Below are 21,639 nucleotides of genomic sequence, written 5' to 3' on the forward strand. Positions count from 1 at the left end.
ACAGGAGAGCTCCGGGACAGGAGAGCTCCGGGACAGCTCCGGGACAGCTCCGGGACAGGACAGCTCCGGAAAGGAGAGCTCCGGGACAGGAGAGCTCCGGGACAGCTCCGGGACAGCTCCGGGACAGGAGAGCTCCGGACAGGAGAGCTCCGGGACAGCTCCGGGAGAGCTCCGGGACAGGAGAGCTCCGGGACAGGAGAGCTCCGGAAAGGAGAGCTCCGGGACAGCTCCGGGACAGGACAGCTCCGGAAAGGAGAGCTCCGGGACAGGAGAGCTCCGGGACAGCTCCGGGACAGGAGAGCTCCGGGACAGGAGAGCTCCGGGACAGCTCCGGGACAGGAGAGCTCCGGGACAGAAGAGCTCCGGGACAGCTCCGGGAGAGCTCCGGGACAGGAGAGCTCCGGGACAGGAGAGCTCCGGGACAGCTCCGGGACAGCTCCGGGACAGGAGAGCTCCGGGACAGCTCCGGGACAGCTCCGCTCCGGGCCGGCTCTCCGTCCCTGCTGCGGCCGCCGGTGCTCCCCGGTGGGACCCAGCCCGGCCCCAGCCCGCGGAGAGCTGATCCTGGCTCCCGCAGAGGCTGATCCTGGCTCCCGCAGAGGCTGATCCTGGCGCCCGCAGAGGCTGATCCTGGCGCCCGCTCTGCCCCTCGCAGCGGACGGGAAGCGGCGGCGGAGCGTGTGTGCCGGTGCGGGGCCGAGCCCGTTCTCCCGGCTGGGCAGCGAACGGTAACGGCCCGTTTCGGTCGCGGTGTTCACCGCTGCCCAAGGCCGCGCGGCTCAGCCCCGCGCCGCACGGGCCCTGCGAGCGCGGCAGGGCTGTGTGTCCCGCCGAGCTGCGCCCCGTTCGTTCTCCCTCCGCTGCCGTGCCGTGCCCTGCCGGGTCGTGCCGGGGCAGTGGCGGTGAGGAGCGGGGCACCGCCGCCACGAAACGCTGTCCCTGCCCGGGCTGGGTCTGCGGCCGGCTGTGAGCGATCCCTCTCCTGGCTGGAGGGCTCTGCTGGGGCTCAGAGTGGGTCACACCTTGCCCCATGTGAAAAACGCCAATCACTTGTTTTTTTTTAATTTTTAAAGGTTAATAATAATAAAATGGTTATAAAAATAGTAATACAATTAGAGTAATAAAAATTTAGAGTTAGGACAACCACAAGACAATAAAAAGCAAAGAATTACGGACATCCGGATGCTCTCGGGCCCTTAAGCCACGACAAGCATGCCTTGTGAACAAAGGAATCACCTTAAAAGCAAGAGCCTGTTGCATATACAAAACACTTCATGATTATGCATATATTTTATTTAAAACAAGAAATTCATATGGTACTTGTCAAAAAGTTTCTGTTAATTCCCAGGCGCCTTCGAGTCTCAGTCAGGCTTGAAGAAGTTTGTTTCTATTGATAAGGAAAGCCATAAATTCCTCTCCTCTGGAAAATTTAGGGGTTTCTGTAATTGTTATCTTTGTGCGAAGAATTCCTTGATTATCTCATCTCTTTCTTGAGCTCTTTAAAAAGTATCTTACATAGTATAGTTCCTATTTTAACATTGTGTTACAACCTAAGAATACATTCAGCACACTACTGGAGAGAATTGATACAGCACAACTTTCCAACGTTACACATGTAATGTTCATTGCAACATTTGCGTAAAGGCAATCATAAAATACGCGTTTTTCACACCCAGGAGCCCCGTGTCCTTGGCAGGACCCGCAGATGGGCTTGTTTGCCCAAAAGCCCCTGGTTAAGCGATGTAATTCTGACTGCCCTGAGAGAGCAGAAAGCCCAGAGCAGCCCATGTGGCCCTGCTGGCCCGTGAGCTTGAGGGGGCTGGGGGTGACGGTGGCCAGTGTGTCTGGGCAGCACTGGTCAGCCGTGCCCTGGACAGGCATGAATCCTCACGTCCCTGTGAGCCCCGCTCCGGCTTTGCCCTCCCTGTGCTGGCTGGACAGGCACTGATGAGAGGACACAGTGTCGAGCTGTGTTAGGGGAGGGTCAGGCTGGGGCATCAGGAAGAATTTTGTCTCGGGGCGATTAGACTTTGGAACGGGCTGCCCGGAGAGGTGCTGGAGTCGCTGTCCGTGGGGGAGCTGAGGGAGAGCCCGCGTGTGGCACCCTGTGCTGTGCTCTGCCTTGCTGGAGCCTTCCCCCAGATTGGGGTGACTCTGGGTGGTGGTAAAGTCTCTCCTCCAACCTGTGCCTTCAAAGAAAGACTCAGTAGTCTTCAGTCGTCTGGTCTCAAGGCAGTTTATTGCATGTTATCTCAAGGCACACAGACTCCCTGACATTGTCCCTGATTTCTTCTCCTTCTGCGTCTCTCTTCGTCTTCTTCTCTGTCTCCGTCTCTGTCTCTGTCTCCGTCTCTGTCTCCGTCTCTTGAGGGGCTGGTGCCATCTTTTATATCACACATTACGTATTAGGTGTTTACAGTTTTTCCCCAATGCCTATTACCTATATTGAACAGTGACTTTCTACTCTAAACCAATCTGTGAGTGCCAACACCACTAAGAACATGGGGAATAGGAAGAAGAAAGAAGGAGGACAGGGCACGCCCAAATCCCTCCATCTCAGAACCTCTGACCCCTATGTACAAAACTCAGACCCCTCTGTACAAGGCCTAAAACCCCCTGTATAGCACTCAAAAATCCTACCTTTCACTTTGTGACTACTTCTATTATAATATCTAAACTTTTGTGATTTCTTGTTCTTCCTGCAAGGTTGGTAAATTGTTCCATGGGTCAGACTCAAGACTATAGGGGTTCTTGGCCACCTGCCAGGGTCTCAGAGGCTTCTGCTCTGGGCCCAGAACATCTAAGAGTGTCTGAGGGACACCTTGGGTTCCAACACTGCCTCATTGCTGATGACTGCTCAAAGGCTCCATGGCCTCACAGGTCTTTCCCCCCCCCGTCAGTGGTTCTGTGATTCCGTGGCCTTGTCCCCCAGAGGTGCTGAGGGAGGTCTGTGCCCTGCTGCTGGAGCTGTGCTGGCTCCTGCTGTGCCGCCTGTGCCTGCCCAGCCTGGGCTGCTGCAGCTGCGGGGCTGCCACCAGCGGTGCCTGGGCTGCCTGGAGCTCAGACTGGCACAGCCAGCCCGGCGTGGAGCTGTGGGCCTGGAGAGACTGGAGAGAGGCCTCCTTGAAACAGAGATTTTTAGAGTTAGGTTGACAAAATTAATTAAGCATTTATAATTTAGCTTGTAGAGTTATGTGTTGAATTTTAACCTTTTACTTAAGCAACCTCTGTCTGGTACAAAGGGCATAGGAAAATGCAAATTTCTGAAGCTTCTTGCATAAAGAACAATACCAGAGGAGGCAAAGAACCCAGATAAAGAAGCTCCTCTGTCTCCAAGCCCATCAGGACTGACAGACCTACTCAGATAACACCAAAGGACCGACAGCGCACGCGCAGAGAGGAAAAGTTCAAAAGTTCAGTCATGAGGAAGACCACAATCTTCAGCCTCAGGACCACCAAGAGACCCCCCGTACGACCACCACAGCAAACCACGCATGCCCAGAAGGGCGTGGACTTACTTAGCATGAGAGGCGAGGACAGGCGGGGCCAGGGGTTGAATGTGCATGAAAAAGTTGTGCAGTGTATTGCATATGGAACAGCTTTGGGAATAAAGGTGTGGGTCAGACTGAGGCTCGGGGCACAAGTTTTGGAGAGCTGTCTCACCTGTGATGGGTGCTGGCATACAGACCCACTTCATAACTACCCCAAGTTATGGAGTCTATTTATTTATTCCACGTATTGCTTCATCCTGGCAGCCCTGCCTGGCCTCCAAAACCAGGAGCACGCAGGTATTGCAAAATGTAGGTGAACTCAATGGGAAGAAATTATGATGGCTAATATTAGTGCAGAAGGATGAATTATTTCTTTATTATAACTATGTTATAGTACATTAATATACTATATAAAGGAAGATATTAGAACTGCATACTTTTTAAACTGTTATATCTAACTAACTAACAACTTGTGACCCTGTTTTCGAGAGCCTAGACAGAGGTGGATCTGATTGGCCATCAGGCTCAAGCAATCTTTACTAGAATCTAATTAAGCAATCACCTCAAGTAAACAATTCCCCAAACACATTCCACACGGGAGAAAGAAGGAGCAGGAATAGAAATTGTTTTCTCGTTCCTTCTCTCTGTGCTCCTCTATGAAAAATCCTGAGAAAGAGAGAGATGTACTTAGCACACGCAGGGCGCTGCAGGCGCCTGTCGCTGCCGGGGCTGCAGGGGCCGGTGCCGGCTCCGGTGGGCGCGGGGCGAGTTTGGCAGCCCGAGTTTGCCCCGGCGCCGCTGGCCCCTGTGGCTGGCTGGAGCTGCTGCAGCAGGGTGAGGCGCTGCACCGGTGGAGGCGGTGGGGCAGGGCAGGCTGGGGCCAGCGCTGGCCAGCGGTGGCCAGCACTCCCCACGGGCGGCCCTGCCCGCCCCACTGCTGCTCTGCGCTCCAGGCGCCCTGTGGAAGGGGGACAGCGGTGACAGAGCAGCCAGCTGCACGCCCCTCACACGCAGCTGGAGCTCGAGTCTCTGCAGCCAGGGCTGCAGCAGGACAGGGGAGCCCAGGCTTTGGCCAGCTGGCCACAGGGCTGCGAAGGGAGAGCATTCCTTTGCTCCCGAGGGCAGGTGGGACTGGGAGGCAGCACCTGTAGGGACCTGACCCACGCTGGGCACTGCCTGCAGGACAGCAGAGGGCTGTGAGCCCTCCTCCCTGTCCCTGCTGCTCCCCAGCTCCTTTCCGCGGCTGAGCAGCCCAGAGGAAAGGCAGTGGCTGGCACTCCCTGCTGTCTCTGGTGAAGCTGGAGTCACCTCGTCAGGCCCGCTCGAGCCTGTGAAAGCCCAGCTGCAGAGGCTGGGGGCTGCCGTGCCCACCCCTGGCCATGCCCCTCACCGTGGCCAGTCCTGGCTGGCGCCTGCTGCAGTCAGGGGTCAGAGAGGAGAGGCTTTTGGCTGGGGACACACGCTGGACACTGAACTGAGGCTTTCCCTCAGCATCATCTCAGCCTGCAGTTGCCCACAGCTCTCAGATCTGTGCCTGTGCCAGACGGGATGGTGGTGGCGAGGGCTGGGTGCCCTCACTGCCAAAATCCCCAGTGCTAGCACTGCTGGAGGGCTTGGGGGTTCCTCTCCAGACACCTGCCCAGAGCAGCTCCATCCAAGGGTTGGGGCTGCCCAGGGTTTGGGCCCATTTTTCGTTCCATGACTCAACGACTGTAGAGAGAAGTTCTGGAGGTGGGGAGGAAGGGGAGCCTTCCCTGCCCAGCTGTCAGCGGGAGTTTGCTGGGCAGGGATTACCAGCTGGAGTAGGAGGCAGGAATTAGAACACCAGCAGGAATTGTGGTGGTGAGCGGTGGGCTCGCTGCAGCCTGAGTGGGAGCATGGCCGAGCTGGCCAGAGCTGCGGGTCCCTGCCCGGCCCAGGGCCAGCTGCGCGGCCGTGGCCGTGGCCTCGCAGGCAGCCGAGCGTGCCCGATGGACGTGGGCCGTGGCCACACCCCACTGGGCTCGGCGTGCGGCTGAGAGACCGAAGGAAGCGGCCGTCGGGAATGGGCAAATAAAAGGAGGTGTGATTTAATTACCCTCTGATCTCTGCTGTTTGTCAAAGCGGGATAGGCAAAGGCAATTTGTAATTGTTTCTTAACACTTTAAGATGTGGATTTAGGACGTGATTTTGTTTGTCTGGAAAATATTGAACACCTCTGCTGTGTAAATATTTAACTGCTTTCTTTGAGGAAGCCAGATTGTGCTGAGCAGTGCCAGTGAGTCCCGTTGGGCAGCCCGGGAGGGTGCAGGTGCACAGGGCTGCAGAAGGAACAGCTTTGGTCACACCCTGCAGCCCCAGGCCCTCGTGCTGGGCAAGGACATCCTCCAGTTCTTGTGCCTGACCTCGGGCAGCCTGACCACGGACAGCAACACCCGCTGCACTGTGAGGCCAGGCTGGACGTCCACAAGGGAGCCGAGCCCTTGTCCTGGTGCGTGCCCTGCTGCTCCCACAGCAGCCCCAAGGGATCCTCGTGGCAGGACAGGTGACCCCACCTGCCGTTAGCCTGTTCCACAGCCTGTTCCTCAGGCTGCTGGTGGTGAATCAGCCTGCAGCTAGCCCCGAGTGCCAGGCGCAGCACAGTGCCTGGCACAGCGTCCTGCTCTGTGTGATGGTGCCTGCCTTAACGCCACTGTGCACACAGGGGACCCAGGGAGGTGTTTCTGAGCACAGGGACAGGTGTCCTGTGACCAGCCAGCTCGCCCAGGCTGCTGAGCCAGCACTGCCACAGTGGCTTCAGGCACCAGGCTCCTCCTCCAGGGCTGTGCTCTGAAGCAGGGTCTGGGTGTACAGTGGATTTTTTTTGGTCAGAAACTTGACCTCGACTCTTCTCTCCAGAGAGTGGAGTGATGCAGTAAGTCTTGGTGCAGGGTGTGGGGCAGGACACAGTGGCACTGTGACACTCAGAGTGCTGAAGGTTCAGAGGTCAGGACATGAGGGCCCCCAGACTGGTGATGATGCTCCCATCTGGTCTTCCAGACGCCCAGAGCAGGAAAGTGAGGTGGGTGAAGCAGAGAGCACTCTGAGCACCTCAGTCCCACAGCTTCTCAATCAGGATTCCAAACCCCTTCAAGGAGCTTTTGGGCAGTCCCAGTATTGACTCTCCTTTTGCACACTCATGCTCTGTTGCCCAGAACTTGCAGTCCCTTAGAGCTGTTGGCTGTGAAATCAGAGACAGCAGCGTTTTCAGAAAAGCAGGACGTTCAGTCTCAGTTTCCCAACTGTTTCTGTTGCACCTGGGTTTTGGAATACCCCGGCACGGTGTTGCGTGCCCGCCCTGCTCTGCCCCGTTCCCCCTTGGAGGGTGAGCCCTGGCAGTGTTTCCATGGCTGCTCTGGCCCCAGCCCATTGTGGGGTGTCCCTCCTTCCCCTCCTTCCCCTTGTTGTAAGTAAAAATTAATCGAGCCAAATTTAATATTTAATAAAAATAATTTTTTATTACACGACCGAAATTCGGTCTGAGAGAGGCACAATCCAATGAAAAAGGGTCAGTGGCGAGCCCGCGTATCGGTGCTGGGTGAGACACAGGTCTGAGCGCTGCAGCAGAGGCTCCCCTGTGTTCACACCGGCTGTTCTGCCCGAGCGGTTTTTACACGGTTTATTCTGCCCGAGGCAGAGTCCCTTTTCTTCCTTTCAGGACTGCACATGTTCAGGTGGAGTTCTTTCTGTGTGCTGAACTGAGCAAAACCATGTCCGGGGAGTGATGAGCCCCATGATCGTGTTCCGAAATCCGGCACTGAGATGTATCTCCCTGACGGCTCCGGCTGTCCCAGTCTCAGATATTTATCAGATATTTATCAGTATTGATTGATGGCTCTGGCTGTCCCAATCTCAGATATTTCTCAGATATTTATCAGTATTCATCGATGGCTCCGGCTGTCCCAGTCTCAGAGATTTATCAGATATTTATCAGTATTGATCGATGGCTCCGGCTGTCCCAGTCTCAGATATTTATCAGTATTGATCGATGGCTCCGGCTGTCCCAGTCTCAGAGATTTATCAGATATTTATCAGTATTGATTGATGGCTCTGGCTGTCCCAATCTCAGATATTTATCAGATATTTATCAGTATTCATCGATGGCTCCGGTTGTCTCAGTCTCAGATATTTATCAGTATTGATCAATGGCTCCGGCTCTCTCAATCTCAGATATTTATCAGATATTTATCAGTATTGATCAATGGCTCCAGCTCTCTCAATCTCAGATATTTATCAGTATTCATCGATGGCTCCGGTTGTCTCAGTCTCAGATATTTACCAGATATTTATCAGTATTCATCGATGGCTCCGGCTCTCTCAGTCTCAGTTATTTATCAGTATTGATCGATGGCTCTGGCTGTCCCAATCTCAGATATTTATCAGTATTGATCAATGGCTCCGGCTGTCTCAATCTCAGATATTTATCAGATATTTATCAGTATTGATCAATGGCTCCGGCTGTCCCAATCTCAGATATTTATCGGTATTGATCGATGGCTCCGGCTCTCTCAATCTCAGATATTTATCAGTATTCATTGATGGCTCCAGCTCTCTCAATCTCAGATATTTATCAGTATTCATCGTCCCATCGTTCCTCGTTCCTCGGATCACCCTGGGGAACGATCCATCTCCGGGCTGGCCGCGTTCATTCGTTTGTAAATGAGGTTCTCCCTCCTCTTGTCCAGGTGGTTTTGACACTGATGCAATCCCCGACACTGACTTGTGCGGTTAAAAGTCTTTTACAAGAGTGTTTCTTACCACTAGATATATACAACATTTTTATCTGCACGAATTATCCCATATACACCTATACAACACCCTCCTGCCCGCCGTGGGTTCTGAGCAGCCCTGCACGGCCTCACTCACACCGAGAGGGGACCCTGGGCTCCCGAGTGGTGGCTGCTGCCCGGACGGGCCCCTGTTCCCCCCGCAGCCGGGCAGGGGCTGCCGCAGACACGGGAGCATCTTCTGTGCCCCTCTCTGACCCAGACTGGGGGTGCTCACGGGCTTCTCTGACCTCCTTTTGTTATAAATAGAGGCGAATAATTTGTTCAGCCTTTCAAGAGTCAATCAGAAATTTATTGGTTACAGCAAGCGATGGCAAGCAAACAGCGCTGGGTGCAGCCGGGGAGTCCCCGCTCCACAAACGGCTCACCCCGTTTCCCCCTTCCCACAGTCTTTTTATACTCTCTTCCTTCCGTGTCCGCTGTATCTCTGGGTGTACTCTGTGCTTGAGCACTCTGTTGCTAGGGGGTCTTCTTCCACTCTCTGGTGGTCGTTTGAGGAAGGCTCCTCTCTTCTTCCTCGGTGAAAGTCCACGGCCCTGTAATGGTCTTTTCCATATAAGGTTATATGTTATATGCATCTAAATTCTAATTACACAACCAGCTTAAGTAATCAACATACCAGCTAGTTTCTGTCTGGCGATTTCCTGTTATCTACACAAGGCTTCTCCTTTGGCTCTCTGTTATCTTACACAAGGCTTCTCCTTTGATTTTCTGTTATCTACACAAGGCTTCTCCTTTCTGTCTTGATGAACAAAGAGTCTTCTCTAACTTATCACACTTTCTCCAGAGCCATGCGGGGAAGCTGACAGCTCAGGGACGGGGCCCTCATCGCACCAACTTCAGCAGCACTTCACTGAAATCAGATTGCTGGGAAAACAGCTGCTTATGTCTCCCTCTTTCCCACTGAGGCAGCTGCTGGGGTAATTTACAAGCGAGCAGGTCCACAGTGATGCCATTTTGGATTTTGCCTTTTTTTCCTGTGTTCTCTGTATTCTTCACACATTCATTTGTAGCTGTGTCACCCATTGTATTAGTAACTAGTTTTCCATGCCACTAATTTTCCATGCCCTTTCCCTAGGCAGAAAGACAAAACGAATTCCAGAGCTCCAAGCCCCAGGGGTACAAAGCCCCTGTGCTGTCTTGGTTCTTTCTGGCTGCCAAGGCTGAGAGCAACTCCTGGAGATCCATTTCATGGACAAAGTACAGCCAGTGCCAAGGGAGGGCTCCAGAGAAGGGGCCTGACCTGGGGGGGGAATTCCATCACCACTTGTCCTCCTAATGGGTGTTTTTTTGTCAATTATGCTAATTTGCTAAACTTAGACAAACTGTATTCATCCCACATGGGTGGACATCTTTCCATAACTGCCCCAAATAAAGATCCTTGTCATGAAAGCCTCCAAATAAAGATATATTATATATATTACCTCCTTACTGAAATTGCCTCAAGTTTCACTTCCAGGTGTTATAAATGAAAAATGATCCAGCCAAATTAAAAAAATAAAAATAATTTATTTTAGCAATAGGGATCTAACTTAGCCAGCCACAAGGAAAAGGACAGAGCCGAGCCCGGGATCGGCGCTGGGTGTGAGACACAGAGATCAGCCTCAGCAGAGGTTTCACTCTATGCTCCCACACCACCATCCTGGTACAAGTGATTTTTGTAGGGAAAATTTTGCCTGAAGCCAGGATTTCGGCATTCAGTCCTTTGTTTCATTCAAAGTCCCATAAGTTGATGAGATTTCCTTCTTGGCGACAAGGCAGAACAATTTGAAGTCCGGTGTCCTTGAAACCCTTGATGAAATTTTTGGGAACACGATATTTACATGTATCAGCCTGGGGGATGTTCCTGATGCCCATCTCGGGTCGTTCACGCCATGATCAGCGCCTGGGTGTCTCCATATCTCCTCAGATAAGGCCCATCTCCTGGCGAGCCACATCCCTTTGCTTGTAAATCGGGTTTCAACACCTGGTTTTGCCTGAGAAGGGGGGCTTCTAATGCCAAAGGGTACATTCTAACAACTATTTAATATTATATATATCATGCTAAAAATGGCGCGAATTATACCTGTTACATATAACACAGGTTAGGGAAAAGGCAGCAGCGCAGGGAACGTGCTCCTGGCAGGCTCCCAGCACGCCGGGCTGCCCCAGGCTGGACAAATGCTCCCCCTGGAGCCGGCAGCACTGGGCACCTGGGACTTGCTCACTTGGCAGCTGCTGTGTCAGCGGCTGTCCCTGGTGGTGCTGGGAGGTCAGGGACGGACACGGCCTGTGTGTCTGTCCGGCAGAAATGCCCCTGTGGCAGCGGCCAGAGCGTCTGGGCAGGATTGGAACGGAGCTCATGCTCCTCCTCTGCTCGGCCCGGGGGGCCATGCCCAGCTCCGGGCTCCTCAGTTCCAGACACGGGCACACTGGGCAGCCCGGGAAGATGCTGAAGGGGCTGGGGCATCACTGCTACAAGGAACAGCAGGGGCAACCAGGGCAACTCAGCCTGGAGCAGGGAAGGCTCAGGGGAACCTTGTCCATGGCTACAAAGACCTGCAGGGAAGGTGCCCAGGGACAGGCCAGAGGCCACGAGCACAAGGATCAAAGGAAACATCAGGAAACACTGCTTCACTGTGACTTTGTGGAGTTCCCGTAACCAGAGACACTCCAAAGTCACCTGGACACAGAGCTGGGCACGTGGCTCTGGTGGCCCTGCTTGGAGCAGGGAGAGGGACGGGACAAAAAGACCTCCAGAAGTCCCTTCCAACCTCAACCAGCCCTATTGATGACTTGGAGCCTGCAATTCCCACAGCAGCACTGGTCCCCTCCCCAGAACACAGGATGTTTGTGCCACTGCTAATGACAGCTGTGAGAAGTGGCTCTTTGAGGCATGTCAGGAGACACATAAACCCCAAGAGGAGGCACCAAACCCAAATTACTGTCTGAAGCAGTGACATCCCAGAGAGATGATGCCCTCTGGCATTCCAGGCTTCTGTTTCACACAAGCCCTCCTGACTCCCACAGCCTTACTCAGCAAACAGCTCCCGTGAGGCTGATCCCCCAGGAGTGACAATTCAGAGGAACCAGACTGAAGTGCCTCTCCAAAGGGCTGGGAAGCCACAGCTCTGGGCCCATACTCATTGCTCTCCATGAAGGTGATACCAGCTCCAAATCACAGAAATCTCCCTCCCCCAGGAAAACATCCTGGATAGGAAAAGTGACAAAAACTGTGAACATCTTTACCGTTTTTGAACACAGGATTACACTGACACTCCAGAGAAACAGAAAGGCATACCTAAGTCACACTCTTTGTCTCCCTACTTCTGACCTTGAACCTGGGAGGGGCCATGAACCAGAACCTGCCAGTTCAAATTGTTCCCTTGTGCTCCAGCACAACCTCCATTTCACACCCACCCAGACAAACTAGAAAGAAAGAAAAGGGTTTTATTATAGCTTTTTCTATATAAATAGAAAAAAAGCAGCATTTTAATGAGGTGAAACCCTCAGCCTGGGTTTCAGCTGGGTGAGGGCTGATGCTGGACCCAAGCCCAGCAGATGAAGGCATCCCCATGACATTCTGAGGGAGGGGCTGTGTCTCCCCCCCAGACCCCCTGGGCTTCTCAGTTCATTTTCTTGCGCTTCCGCTGTCCCTCTGGTGCCTTCTGCGTGGGCAAGGGCAGGGACAGAGTGCCCAGCTTGTGGTTCTGGTCATTCTCCAGCCCCGGCACCCCCTTGGCCTTGGACACCCTGAGCCGCAGGGCCTTGGCGATGTCCAGGATCCTGGAAAACAGGAGAAATGCCACCAGCGGGGCTCAGCCCCCCGTGCGCGACCCTGCACGGGCCCACAGCCCTCGGGAGGGGCCCGAGGTGTCTCTGTGCACAGGGGTGCCATGGAGGCAGCAGCTGGGAGCACCAGGGCTGCAAGGCCCTGCTGGGTGCTGCTGGGGTGCTGCACAGGGTGCTGCTGGCTTTTCCAGCAGGTCCCGGCCTCCTCCGTGCTTTTCCCCCCAGCATCCAAGGCCCCGTGTTCCCAGTGGCAGGACAGCACAACCCAAACCTGGCCATCAACTGCCAAAGACAACAAGGACTCCTGGAAAAGCTTAGTCCCAGAAAGAAAAAGGAAAATGGATGGAAACCAACAGCAGACTGCTCTTAAACCCACTGAACTCACCACTTCCGATCAAAGAATAGAGGATAACTGTGGGCAAAACAAGTGGTGGCATCAAAACCGATGACAAAGGTTGAAAACCAAGCAGTGACCAAGGGCTTTGGTGAGACCCACTAATACCTGAAATTTTGGTCAGAAAGCCAAATGATCCAATGAACTCTGCAGGGCCAGGGACAGGAGCACAGCTGGAGCAGAGCTGCAGCTGCCAGCCAGGTGATTCCTGGGAAATGCAGGTCCTGCACCCACAGATAACTGCCTATCCCTCCCTGGAAAATTAAAGCCCTCCCCAGGTCCAGAGACACTTCAGAGCTCTCCCAGGGTCTTTCTGCAGGAGGATACCGGCAGGTGTGAAGGAACACATGACTCACCTGCTCTCTGAGAGCTTCATGTCGTTCTGCAGGACGGTGAGATCCGTCTGGAAGTTGTTAATGTGCAAAGCCAAGGCAATGACATATGCGGTGATTTTAGCCTTCATGGACGCAGAGATCAAATTCTGGATGCTGTGTGGCAAGAGGGAAAACTCATGAGATGTGGAGTGTAAGGGGCTTCCTGATGGTGTGTCTGTGGCCCCTCAAGCTGAGCTCTGCCACACCTGTGCCTCGAGAGCATCAGGCAGCATCCCTTACCTGCCATTGTTGTAGGTCAGCGAGGTGAAGTTCTTCATGAGTTTCTTGCTGATAATGTGTGGGCATTCAGGACCCATTGGATCTAGGGCAGAAAGGGGCTTTGCAGTGCAATGAGGAACACACACCCTAGCTTGCACTGCCCACCCACCACAGCAGCACAAGTGTCACCCTGACACTCAGCAGGGAACATCACAGTACCCACAGGGAAAGACACGCCGGGATCACTGAGCCCAGCCCCAGGAGTCCCACCATTTATTGCCTCTTCCCAGGAACACAACAAACCTAGAACGAACCTTGCTGCTTGATTTCTAGGTCTCTTAATTTTTCATGCCCGAGAGAATCCCAACAGCTTTTATTTTCTTAGTAAAAGCAGTCTCCCAGTTCTATAGTATATAATCTAAAATGCACACAACCCTATGCGTGTATTTATTTTGCCACAAAATACTGTTAAAGCTGAGATCACACTAACAAGTCCGTACTATCACCAAGTTTAGTCATTCCCACACTCCCCTTAGACAAGTCCTATGGGTGACTGCTGTGTCTCCAGCAATACAGGAAGATATTTAAAGCCAGGCTTTCCACTTCCTCCTCCCTCAGCCCTGCCAAGGACTGACAAAGACACACAAGTCCTAAGGAAGATGGCAAGTCTGGAAAATCTCAACTAAAATGTTTTGTGTGGCGGTTTCAAAAGCAGGACCCTGAGTATGGCAGAGGTACGATCCACACTCTCAGCTGACGAGCAAAGGATGACAAAGACATTCCAAAAGTTATGTGTTTATGAGCTGAAAACTCTCTTACGCTTCTTCTTGATCACTTTCTGCTGACTGAACTTGATGAGCGTGTCCAGGAACCAGAGGCATCGGGCTTTGTGGTCCCTGCTCCTCTCATCAGTGGGCAGGAACTTCAGCTCCTCCAAAACAAAGGAGCAGAGGCTGCAGGAGAGAGAGGGACAGATCAGCTGCCCAGAGGGCCCCTTGCTGCTGTGCACTCAAGTGTCCCCCACACTCCCTGAGGCAGGGGCTGCTCTGCCATGCCTGGATCCCATGTCCTCCCTGAGCCCCTGAGCCGTGGCACTGGCAGCAGCAGCCCTAGTGGCCCTCAGCCAGGACGTGGCCACGGGCAGTGGCCTTACCTTCTCTCCTCTGCTCTCTTGGCCATCTCCTCCGAGGTGATGTTGGCCAGGGCTGCTGCTGGCACCCGCAGCGCCTCGTACTCAGCAGGAGACAGGACTGGCAGGATTTTAAGGAAAAGAACAAGCCTGGCCTCTCCCTTTCTCTTCCCTCCTCTGCCCTGGGTAGGGCAGTTCTGTCCACACTCACTTGTCAAGTGGGCAGAGCAAGGGGATGGACTCTGTCCAGGAACTAAGGCCTCTGACAGACTGTGGCACACCCACAGCTCGCCTCTGCAAGCCGAGCTCAGCGACATTCCCCGTGGGATGCTGCCCACAGGAGGCAGAGCATGCTGCTCCCCACAGGAAAGAGGCAGGACGTGGCACTGCAGGCCCCAAAATCCCAAGGCAGCATTACCTTGCTGCCAGCTCTTGGCCTGTGAGGGGCAAAGGCTCAACTCGCCCCCAGCACACCAGATGGCTTCACGGAGACCGAAACAAAAAAGATACTGTCCTCAAACCTGTACACGTGCTCTGGCCTGTCGGCGTCCTCGTGGCACGGCGGGAGGAAGGCAGAGATGTTCTGCACATCATCCTGGGCCACGTCCTGCATCAGAGCTTGGGAGGGAACAGGGACAGGAGCATTGGGATCATGATAGCCAAAATGCACAGAACAGCAACACAGCCCAAATCTTTCCTTTAGAAACAAGTTTACTCAAATGGGTTAGCACTATTTTAGTCACAACTGGAGTTTTAGACATTTACAACCTCTATCAAGAACCTTCTGGTCATAAAAATCTAGAAATGCCAGTCCAGACTAGAGAAACATCTAGGAAAGAAGGGCATCAAGATGCAGGCAGAGCACGGTTTTGGCACCTGCATTCTGGTGACACCCAAAGCAGCTCTGAGAGCACAGTCAATATCCACCCTGGAAAAAAAGGGATGAAAGGTGGTGGGGCCTAGTCACCAGACATCTCCTGTTCATGCCAGTGACACTCTCAGGATCCCAGCAGTGCTCTGGAGAGGTCTTGTCTGCCCTTCTGCCCGGATGTCCACAGCCAGGGCAGCCCCAGCTCTCTCCTGCCACAGCTTGGAAGCCCGCAGGGATGGTGACACCACACTGTGCTGCGACGTGTCCCAAAGGCTGCACCACTCTCTGAGGCAAGAAGGTGCCTTTTCAACAGCCATGCCACAGAGCTCAGACCATCTGAAGGCACTGCCTTTATGCCAGTGAACCCACATCCCCCAGGAGCTTCCAAAGCAGGCAGGGTGTTCATTGGTGTCACAGGGACCTTCCCTCATTCAGGTAACTCCAACACCAAGTCCAGCAGGAAGCAGTTCCTCTACATGTACCTATCTCAGCTGTTGAACCAGCTACTTCCTCATCACTTAAAGAAAACCCCTCTTCTTCCTGCCACACTTGGCGTGGACAGACAGAAAAAGGCACTTCACGTTGTCCTGATTACACCCTGAGACAGAAGGCTCTCACCTGTCACTCCCTTGGCATCTATAACGTTTGCAGCTGCTTTTGTCACAGCTGAGCTCACGATGTCGCTGCCCACAGCGTTCATGCGGCGAGAGCTCAGAGCTCGCTTCTGCTTGCTGGTTCCGAAGGCCTCAATGCACAAGTCCATCTGCACAAGGCAGAAACACACACTGGAACACCCTGTGCACCCAGGAGAACACAAACCCCGCCGCTCCTTCCACAGACACTTCAAACTCCTCCCGTGGCAAAACCCGCAGGCGCAGGATGCGCTGGTCTGCGAGGGGCAGGAGGCCACTGGGGTGGTGACCAGCCCAAAATAACCAGGAAAACCAGGAAACCAGGATAATCAGGAGAATGCTCCTGAGCCAGGCAATGCCTGTGCTGCCTCCTGGACACTGTGAGAATGCTGGCCCTGCACAGGTTTGTGCTGCAGGACACCAAACCTCCCAGGCTCAAGACAAGCATCTGCCCCGCCAGCTGAGCAGTCACAGCAGAACGTGACACAGCTTCCAACTTTACCTTCTCTCTGTAGGATTTGCTCTGATACTCCTTTGTGTCGTCAGGTATCATGGTATCTACAAAACAGCAAAAGTCAGTGTGCTTGGGCAGAGGCAGCCAGGACGGGAGCTCCTTTAGCTCTGTGGCTGACAGACTTGGCACAGCATCTCCTCCATGTCACCTGGCTCATTACAGGACACACCAAATATGAGAACCCAGGAAAAAAGGCTTCTTCGTCAAAGCCCATGGGTGCAACACATGGGCTATGGCCCAACCCATGTCCTGCTGCACAGGGTAAAAATCAGCCACCAAAAGATGTGATCTTTTGGGTTCTTATCCTGGGATCAGTGACAAAAAGCAGTCCTGCTGGATAAAACCTGTGGGGTTTTTTTTTGTTTTGTTTTGTTTTGTTATTCAGGGATCCAATTCCTGCTGAGTTTCAGGCCTCCCTCAGCAGAACACGCAGACAGGGCTGCACTTGAGCAGTGACACCCTGTGCGTGACTCCCACCCCCCACACCCGCAGCTGAACCCCCAGCCTGGGCTCGCTGTGCTCCCCTCTCCCAGCAGGCACAAGTGCAGGAGCTGTCCGTGCCCCCTGCCACGGGGACGAGGACACAGCCACGGAGCAGCCGTGACCCCCGCGCCTCCCACCTGAGAGCAGGGGCTGCATGTTGAACATCTCAGCATTGTAGACCTCCATCTGCCCAGAGCTCCTGTCCAGCACTCCAACAAAGTACCTGGGGAGAGCGGGGGCAGCTGATTAGCGAGAGGCAGAGCAGTGGAAATCATTTAAATCACGCGGTGGGGATGTCAGCGTTCAGGAGCACACGTAATCACGGGACGTGATTCTGTGCAGGTGCTTTTATTGCAGAGCTCTGGGAATTGGGGGTGCAGACCCAAATCTGACTCCCACATGGCTCTCACGCTGAACATACTTTATATTCTATCCTTATAGAACTTGCATATTAATTATTAAACTTATATTGTTCTGTTGTATACATTGACCTTATTCAAGCATGAGTTTCTCGTGATCTCTCTCAAGCCCCTGGCCACAGTTTCTCATGATTATTCTTAGGATTAAACAGTAATTATATTTAATTACTGAACAACCATCGCATCTAACAATTCTATCATTTATCATACACTGGTTACACAGATGCAGCCCTAGCAAGTACAAGGCCTAAACTTTCCCAAGGTATTTTCCCAGGGCCTACTAAGCCTAACTTTCCTTCTAACTCCCCAAATCCCCATGAATTTAAAACCCTTTTACCATCAGTCTCACACCCCGGCAGCTCTCCTGCCTTGCACATACAGCGCTATGATAAACCAAGTTATCCCCAAGGCATGTGTGCATATAAAAACACAAACACTTGATACTCCAAGCAAATGCAGAAGTCTTAAAAACAACTGAATTTGGTAAAGTGTAGGTGCCAGAATTCTGCTGTTTTCCTTTGCCTTTTTTTGCTACGCCAGGACTTGATGGCCATAGCTGGAACAACAGCCAAATTCCCCAATTTCCACCCAGAGCTCAGGATCTCCAGAGGCGCAGGCAAGCAGCACTTCAGCCCCCAGAACCACCTGTTCACCAGTGTTCAGAGGTAGGAGCACTTAGACGTGCCCACGAACAATACTGAACGAACCACACACTTCTGTTAAACTGCATTTATCTCTCCAAACCCCAACACAAACCAACCCTTGGTGCTGTTTTTTCAGCTGCAGCCTCTCAGACTGGACACTGCTCCATCTGAGAGTGCATCTCTCCTGGGGTCAGTGCTCACACAGAACAGAGGCTGTGAGCAGTGTCCAGTCTGAGGCTGTGCAGAAGGGAGGCCAGGTCCTTGTGCAGAATCACAGAACACCTCAGCTGGAAGGGCCCCACAGCGATGGCCCCTTCAGCGCTGACCAGCTGCTGATAAAGGCAATTTCTCCATCCTAGCTCCTTAGTAACAAGGCTCCATCCTGCCTCACACTACTGCCCACCCTCACCCCGGAGCTCACAAGGCGTTTTCAAACCGGTCTGTGATTTACACATCACAGCTTCCACAGGGCGTGCACGAACAGCCAGAGCTCCCTGCCCAAGCCCCGAGCCCCACGGAGGGAGCCCTGAGGCAGGGCAGGGCAGGGAGCAGGAGCTCTGTGTGAGCAGCCCCGTGTGCTGGTTTGCTAGCCCCCTGCTCCTTACCTGCACAGGGAGTTGCACTTCATCACCTGGCTGCCGAAGTTGTGCCCCACGTAGCAGAGCCGCTCCGTCTCCGAGACCTGGGAAACCAGGAGAGCTCCCTGGAGAGGGCTGAGGGAAACCAGGAGAGCTCCTTGGGAAACCAGGAGAGCTCCCTGGAGAGGGCTGAGGGAAACCAGGAGAGCTCCCTGGGAAACCAGGAGAGCTCCCTAGAAACCAGGAGAGCTTCCTGGAAAACCAGGAGAGCTCCCTAGAAACCAGGAGAGTCCCTGGGAAACCAGGAGAGCTCCTTGGGAAACCAGGAGAGCTCCTTGGGAAACCAGGAGAGCTCCTTGGAGAGGGCTGAGGGAAACCAGGAGAGCTCCTTGGGAAACCAGGAGAGCTCCCTAGAAACCAGGAGAGTCCCTGGGAAACCAGGAGAGCTCCCTAGAAACCAGGAGAGCTCCTTGGGAAACCAGGAGAGTCCCCGGGAAACCAGGAGAGCTCCCTAGAAACCAGGAGAGCTCCCTAGAAACCAGGAGAGCTCCTTGGGAAACCAGGAGAGCTCCCTAGAAACCAGGAGAGTCCCTGGGAAACCAGGAGAGCTCCCTAGAAACCAGGAGAGTCCCTGGGAAACCAGGAGAGCTCCCTAGAAACCAGGAGAGCTCCCTGGGAAACCAGGAGAGCTCCCTAGAAACCAGGAGAGCTCCTTGGGAAACCAGGAGAGCTCCTTGGGAAACCAGGAGAGTCCCTGGGAAACCAGGAGAGCTCCCTAGAAACCAGGAGAGCTCCCTAGAAACCAGGAGAGCTCCTTGGGAAACCAGGAGAGCTCCCTAGAAACCAGGAGAGCTTCCTGGGAAACCAGGAGAGCTCCCTAGAAACCAGGAGAGTCCCTGGGAAACCAGGAGAGCTCCCTAGAAACCAGGAGAGCTCCTTGGGAAACCAGGAGAGCTCCCTGGGAAACCAGGAAAGCTCCCTGGGAAACCAGGAGAGCTCCCTGGGAAACCAGGAGAGTCCCTGGGAAACCAGGAGAGCTCCCTAGAAACCAGGAGAGCTCCCTAGAAACCAGGAGAGCTCCTTGGGAAACCAGGAGAGCTCCCTAGAAACCAGGAGAGTCCCTGGGAAACCAGGAGAGCTCCCTAGAAACCAGGAGAGCTCCCTAGAAACCAGGAGAGCTCCTTGGGAAACCAGGAGAGCTCCCTAGAAACCAGGAGAGCTCCCTGGAAAGGGCTGAGGGAAACCAGGAGAGCTCCATGGAGAGGGCTGAGGGAAACCAGGAGAGCTCCCTGGAGAGGGCTGAGGGAAACCAGGAGAGCTCCCTGGAGAGGGCTGAGGGACCCCACAGCCTCTGCTCTGCCCTCAGCGGGGATCAGCACAGCAAACCTGCAGAGCGCCTGGCAGGCAGCTCCCCCAACGCCTCAGTTTAAAACGTGGTTTCCAGGGGTTCATTTAAGCCCCCAAGCTGTTGTCAAGTGCCTGCAGTTCACCGACTGCAAAGCCAGAGCCAGCGCTGCCAGGAGCGCCCCAGCGCCCTGAACACGTCTGCAGTGCACGCTGAGAACGTGCTGGTTCTTCTGCTCTGCTGCAGTGAATTTCCCCCAGCGACCGGGGCTGCAAAGTCGTTTATTCTTTGAGTGGAGTGGATGTAAAGATTAACAGCAGCACCAGAAAGCACCTTCTGGTTGTACCCCCAGTTCCCTCCTCGCTGAGGGACCCCCCTGTGACGTACCTGAGCTGAACAAAGACCCCCGGGTGAAGATTTCTCCGTGGGTTTCAGTGTCAGTGTCAACAAAATGCAACAATAAAATATTAAGTCCTTTTTCCCTCTGTTATTAGCATATACATTTCTATGATTGATTGAAGTATATTGTAGATTGACAATATCTACATTAATTGAACCTACCTCTTGAATATGCCCACTTACCTGTAAATATTTGGTCTTTTACCTGTCTCATTCATCTGAACAGTTTGGTACCCTCATTTTCATTATTCTGGTGATGTGCAAAATATCTTTGATATTAAGGCTCAGGATCTATTACTATTTTAGGCATTTAACTTGCATATGGGTGTTCCTAAATTACAAGTTAGATGGCCAATAAGACCCTGCAAACAAACATGTGACTCAATTCAACTAAAACAACTGCTTAAGATTCAACTAAAATGTTTAAAAAGTATTGTTTTGTGATTGCTCACAGCCTGAACTATAAAACAAGAAGCCAGTAATGATGCCTGGGAAGCAGCTCCCAATGCCCAGCTTGCCCCTGGCTCTGCCAGCTCCACCCTGCAGTGCCCACCCCGGGGCCAGAGACATTCCTGGCACCTGGAGCAGGTCCCCGTGCACCGTGCTGGGCTGAACTCCGACTGTGCAAAACAAATCTGCTGCAAAGCTCAGCACGGACTTTCACGCAACCCCACACTGGTTTGGGCTGGAAGGAGCCCTCAAATCCCACCCGGTGCCACCCCTGCCACGGCAGGGACACCTCCCACTGTCCCAGGCTGCTCCAAGCCGTGTCCAGCCCGGCCTTGGGCACTGCCAGGGGACAGGGGCAGCCCCAGCTGCTCTGGGCACCTGTGCCAGGGCCTCACCCCCTCACAGGGAGCAGTTTCTCGCTCCGGCGGGAGGGAGCTGCCGAGGCCCCAGCCCCGAGGGCAAGCGGGGCGGCAGCGCTCGGCGGGATCGCAGCCGGCAGCACCGGGAGCTCCCGGGGCCGGGCCGGCCGCGCTCCCGCGGGGAAATTAACAGCATCTGTCGCTTTTAGCCCGTTATCTGGCCATGGCCCCACTGTGCGCCACTGCCGCTGTGTCCCGGTATTCCCGCGGTGCCCCCGCCGCGGTCCGGGAGCCCTCACCAGGATCCTGCGGTGCCTCTTCCGCGGGTGCGCCGCGTCCCTGTTCCGGTACGCGGTGAAGCGCAGCGACTCGGGCCGCTCCAGCCTCCCGTTGGCGAACCGCACTGCGCGAGAGGAAGCCCGTGAGATCCGGGGCCGGCCGCGACCCCCGAGCGGGGCCCGTGACCCGCCCCACGCCCCCGGCCCGGTGCCGCTCACCGAGCGCCGCCGGCCGCTCCGCATCGGGGTCCCCGCGGTAGCGCCAGGTGGCGGTGGCCATGGCGAGGGGCTGACCAGGCGTGCGGCGGGAGGCGCGCTCCGAGCCCGCTGCCTCCCGGCGCCGCTCCTCCCGTTCCCCCGCCTCTTCCGCCGCTGCCTCCCGTCGTGGCAATGAGCTCGGCCGCGATTGGGCGAGGAGAGGCTCTGCCGCGGCGTGGAAGTAACGAGGCCGCCGATTGGCTGTCGGCAGGGCCCGCGCCGCCAG

At 54.4% G+C, this 21,639-nt stretch overlaps 1 protein-coding gene across 1 annotated transcript; it reads right to left on the minus strand.

Moving 5' to 3' along the window:
• Positions 1–11,705: 11,705 nt before the first annotated feature.
• Positions 11,706–21,547, minus strand: POLR1E (RNA polymerase I subunit E). Its single transcript, XM_053931421.1, has 12 exons — positions 21,375–21,547; positions 21,177–21,280; positions 18,352–18,428; positions 16,821–16,906; positions 16,189–16,244; positions 15,673–15,817; positions 14,694–14,801; positions 14,208–14,304; positions 13,874–14,007; positions 13,076–13,157; positions 12,818–12,949; positions 11,706–12,061 (listed from the first exon to the last, which is right to left on the minus strand). Exons 1-12 carry the CDS (start codon positions 21,433–21,435, stop codon positions 11,902–11,904), a joined length of 1,242 nt encoding a protein of 413 aa, XP_053787396.1. The 5' UTR covers positions 21,436–21,547; the 3' UTR covers positions 11,706–11,901.
• Positions 21,548–21,639: the final 92 nt, after the last annotated feature.

This window comes from Vidua chalybeata, chromosome Z, assembly GCF_026979565.1.
Source record: "Vidua chalybeata isolate OUT-0048 chromosome Z, bVidCha1 merged haplotype, whole genome shotgun sequence".
NCBI classification, from domain to species: domain Eukaryota; kingdom Metazoa; phylum Chordata; class Aves; order Passeriformes; family Viduidae; genus Vidua; species Vidua chalybeata.

Excerpts from the sequence above, each read along its gene's own strand:
- POLR1E (XM_053931421.1), bottom strand. The coding sequence starts at position 21,435 with ATGGCCACCGCCACCTGGCGCTACCGCGGGGACCCCGATGCGGAGCGG. Across the intron at positions 18,429-21,176 it reads AGAGGCACCGCAGGATCCTG|GTCTCGGAGACGGAGCGGCT; the intron begins GTGAGGGCTCCC and ends CTGGTTTCCCAG. Across the intron at positions 14,008-14,207 it reads AAGAGAGCAGAGGAGAGAAG|CCTCTGCTCCTTTGTTTTGG; the intron begins GTAAGGCCACTG and ends TCTCTCCTGCAG.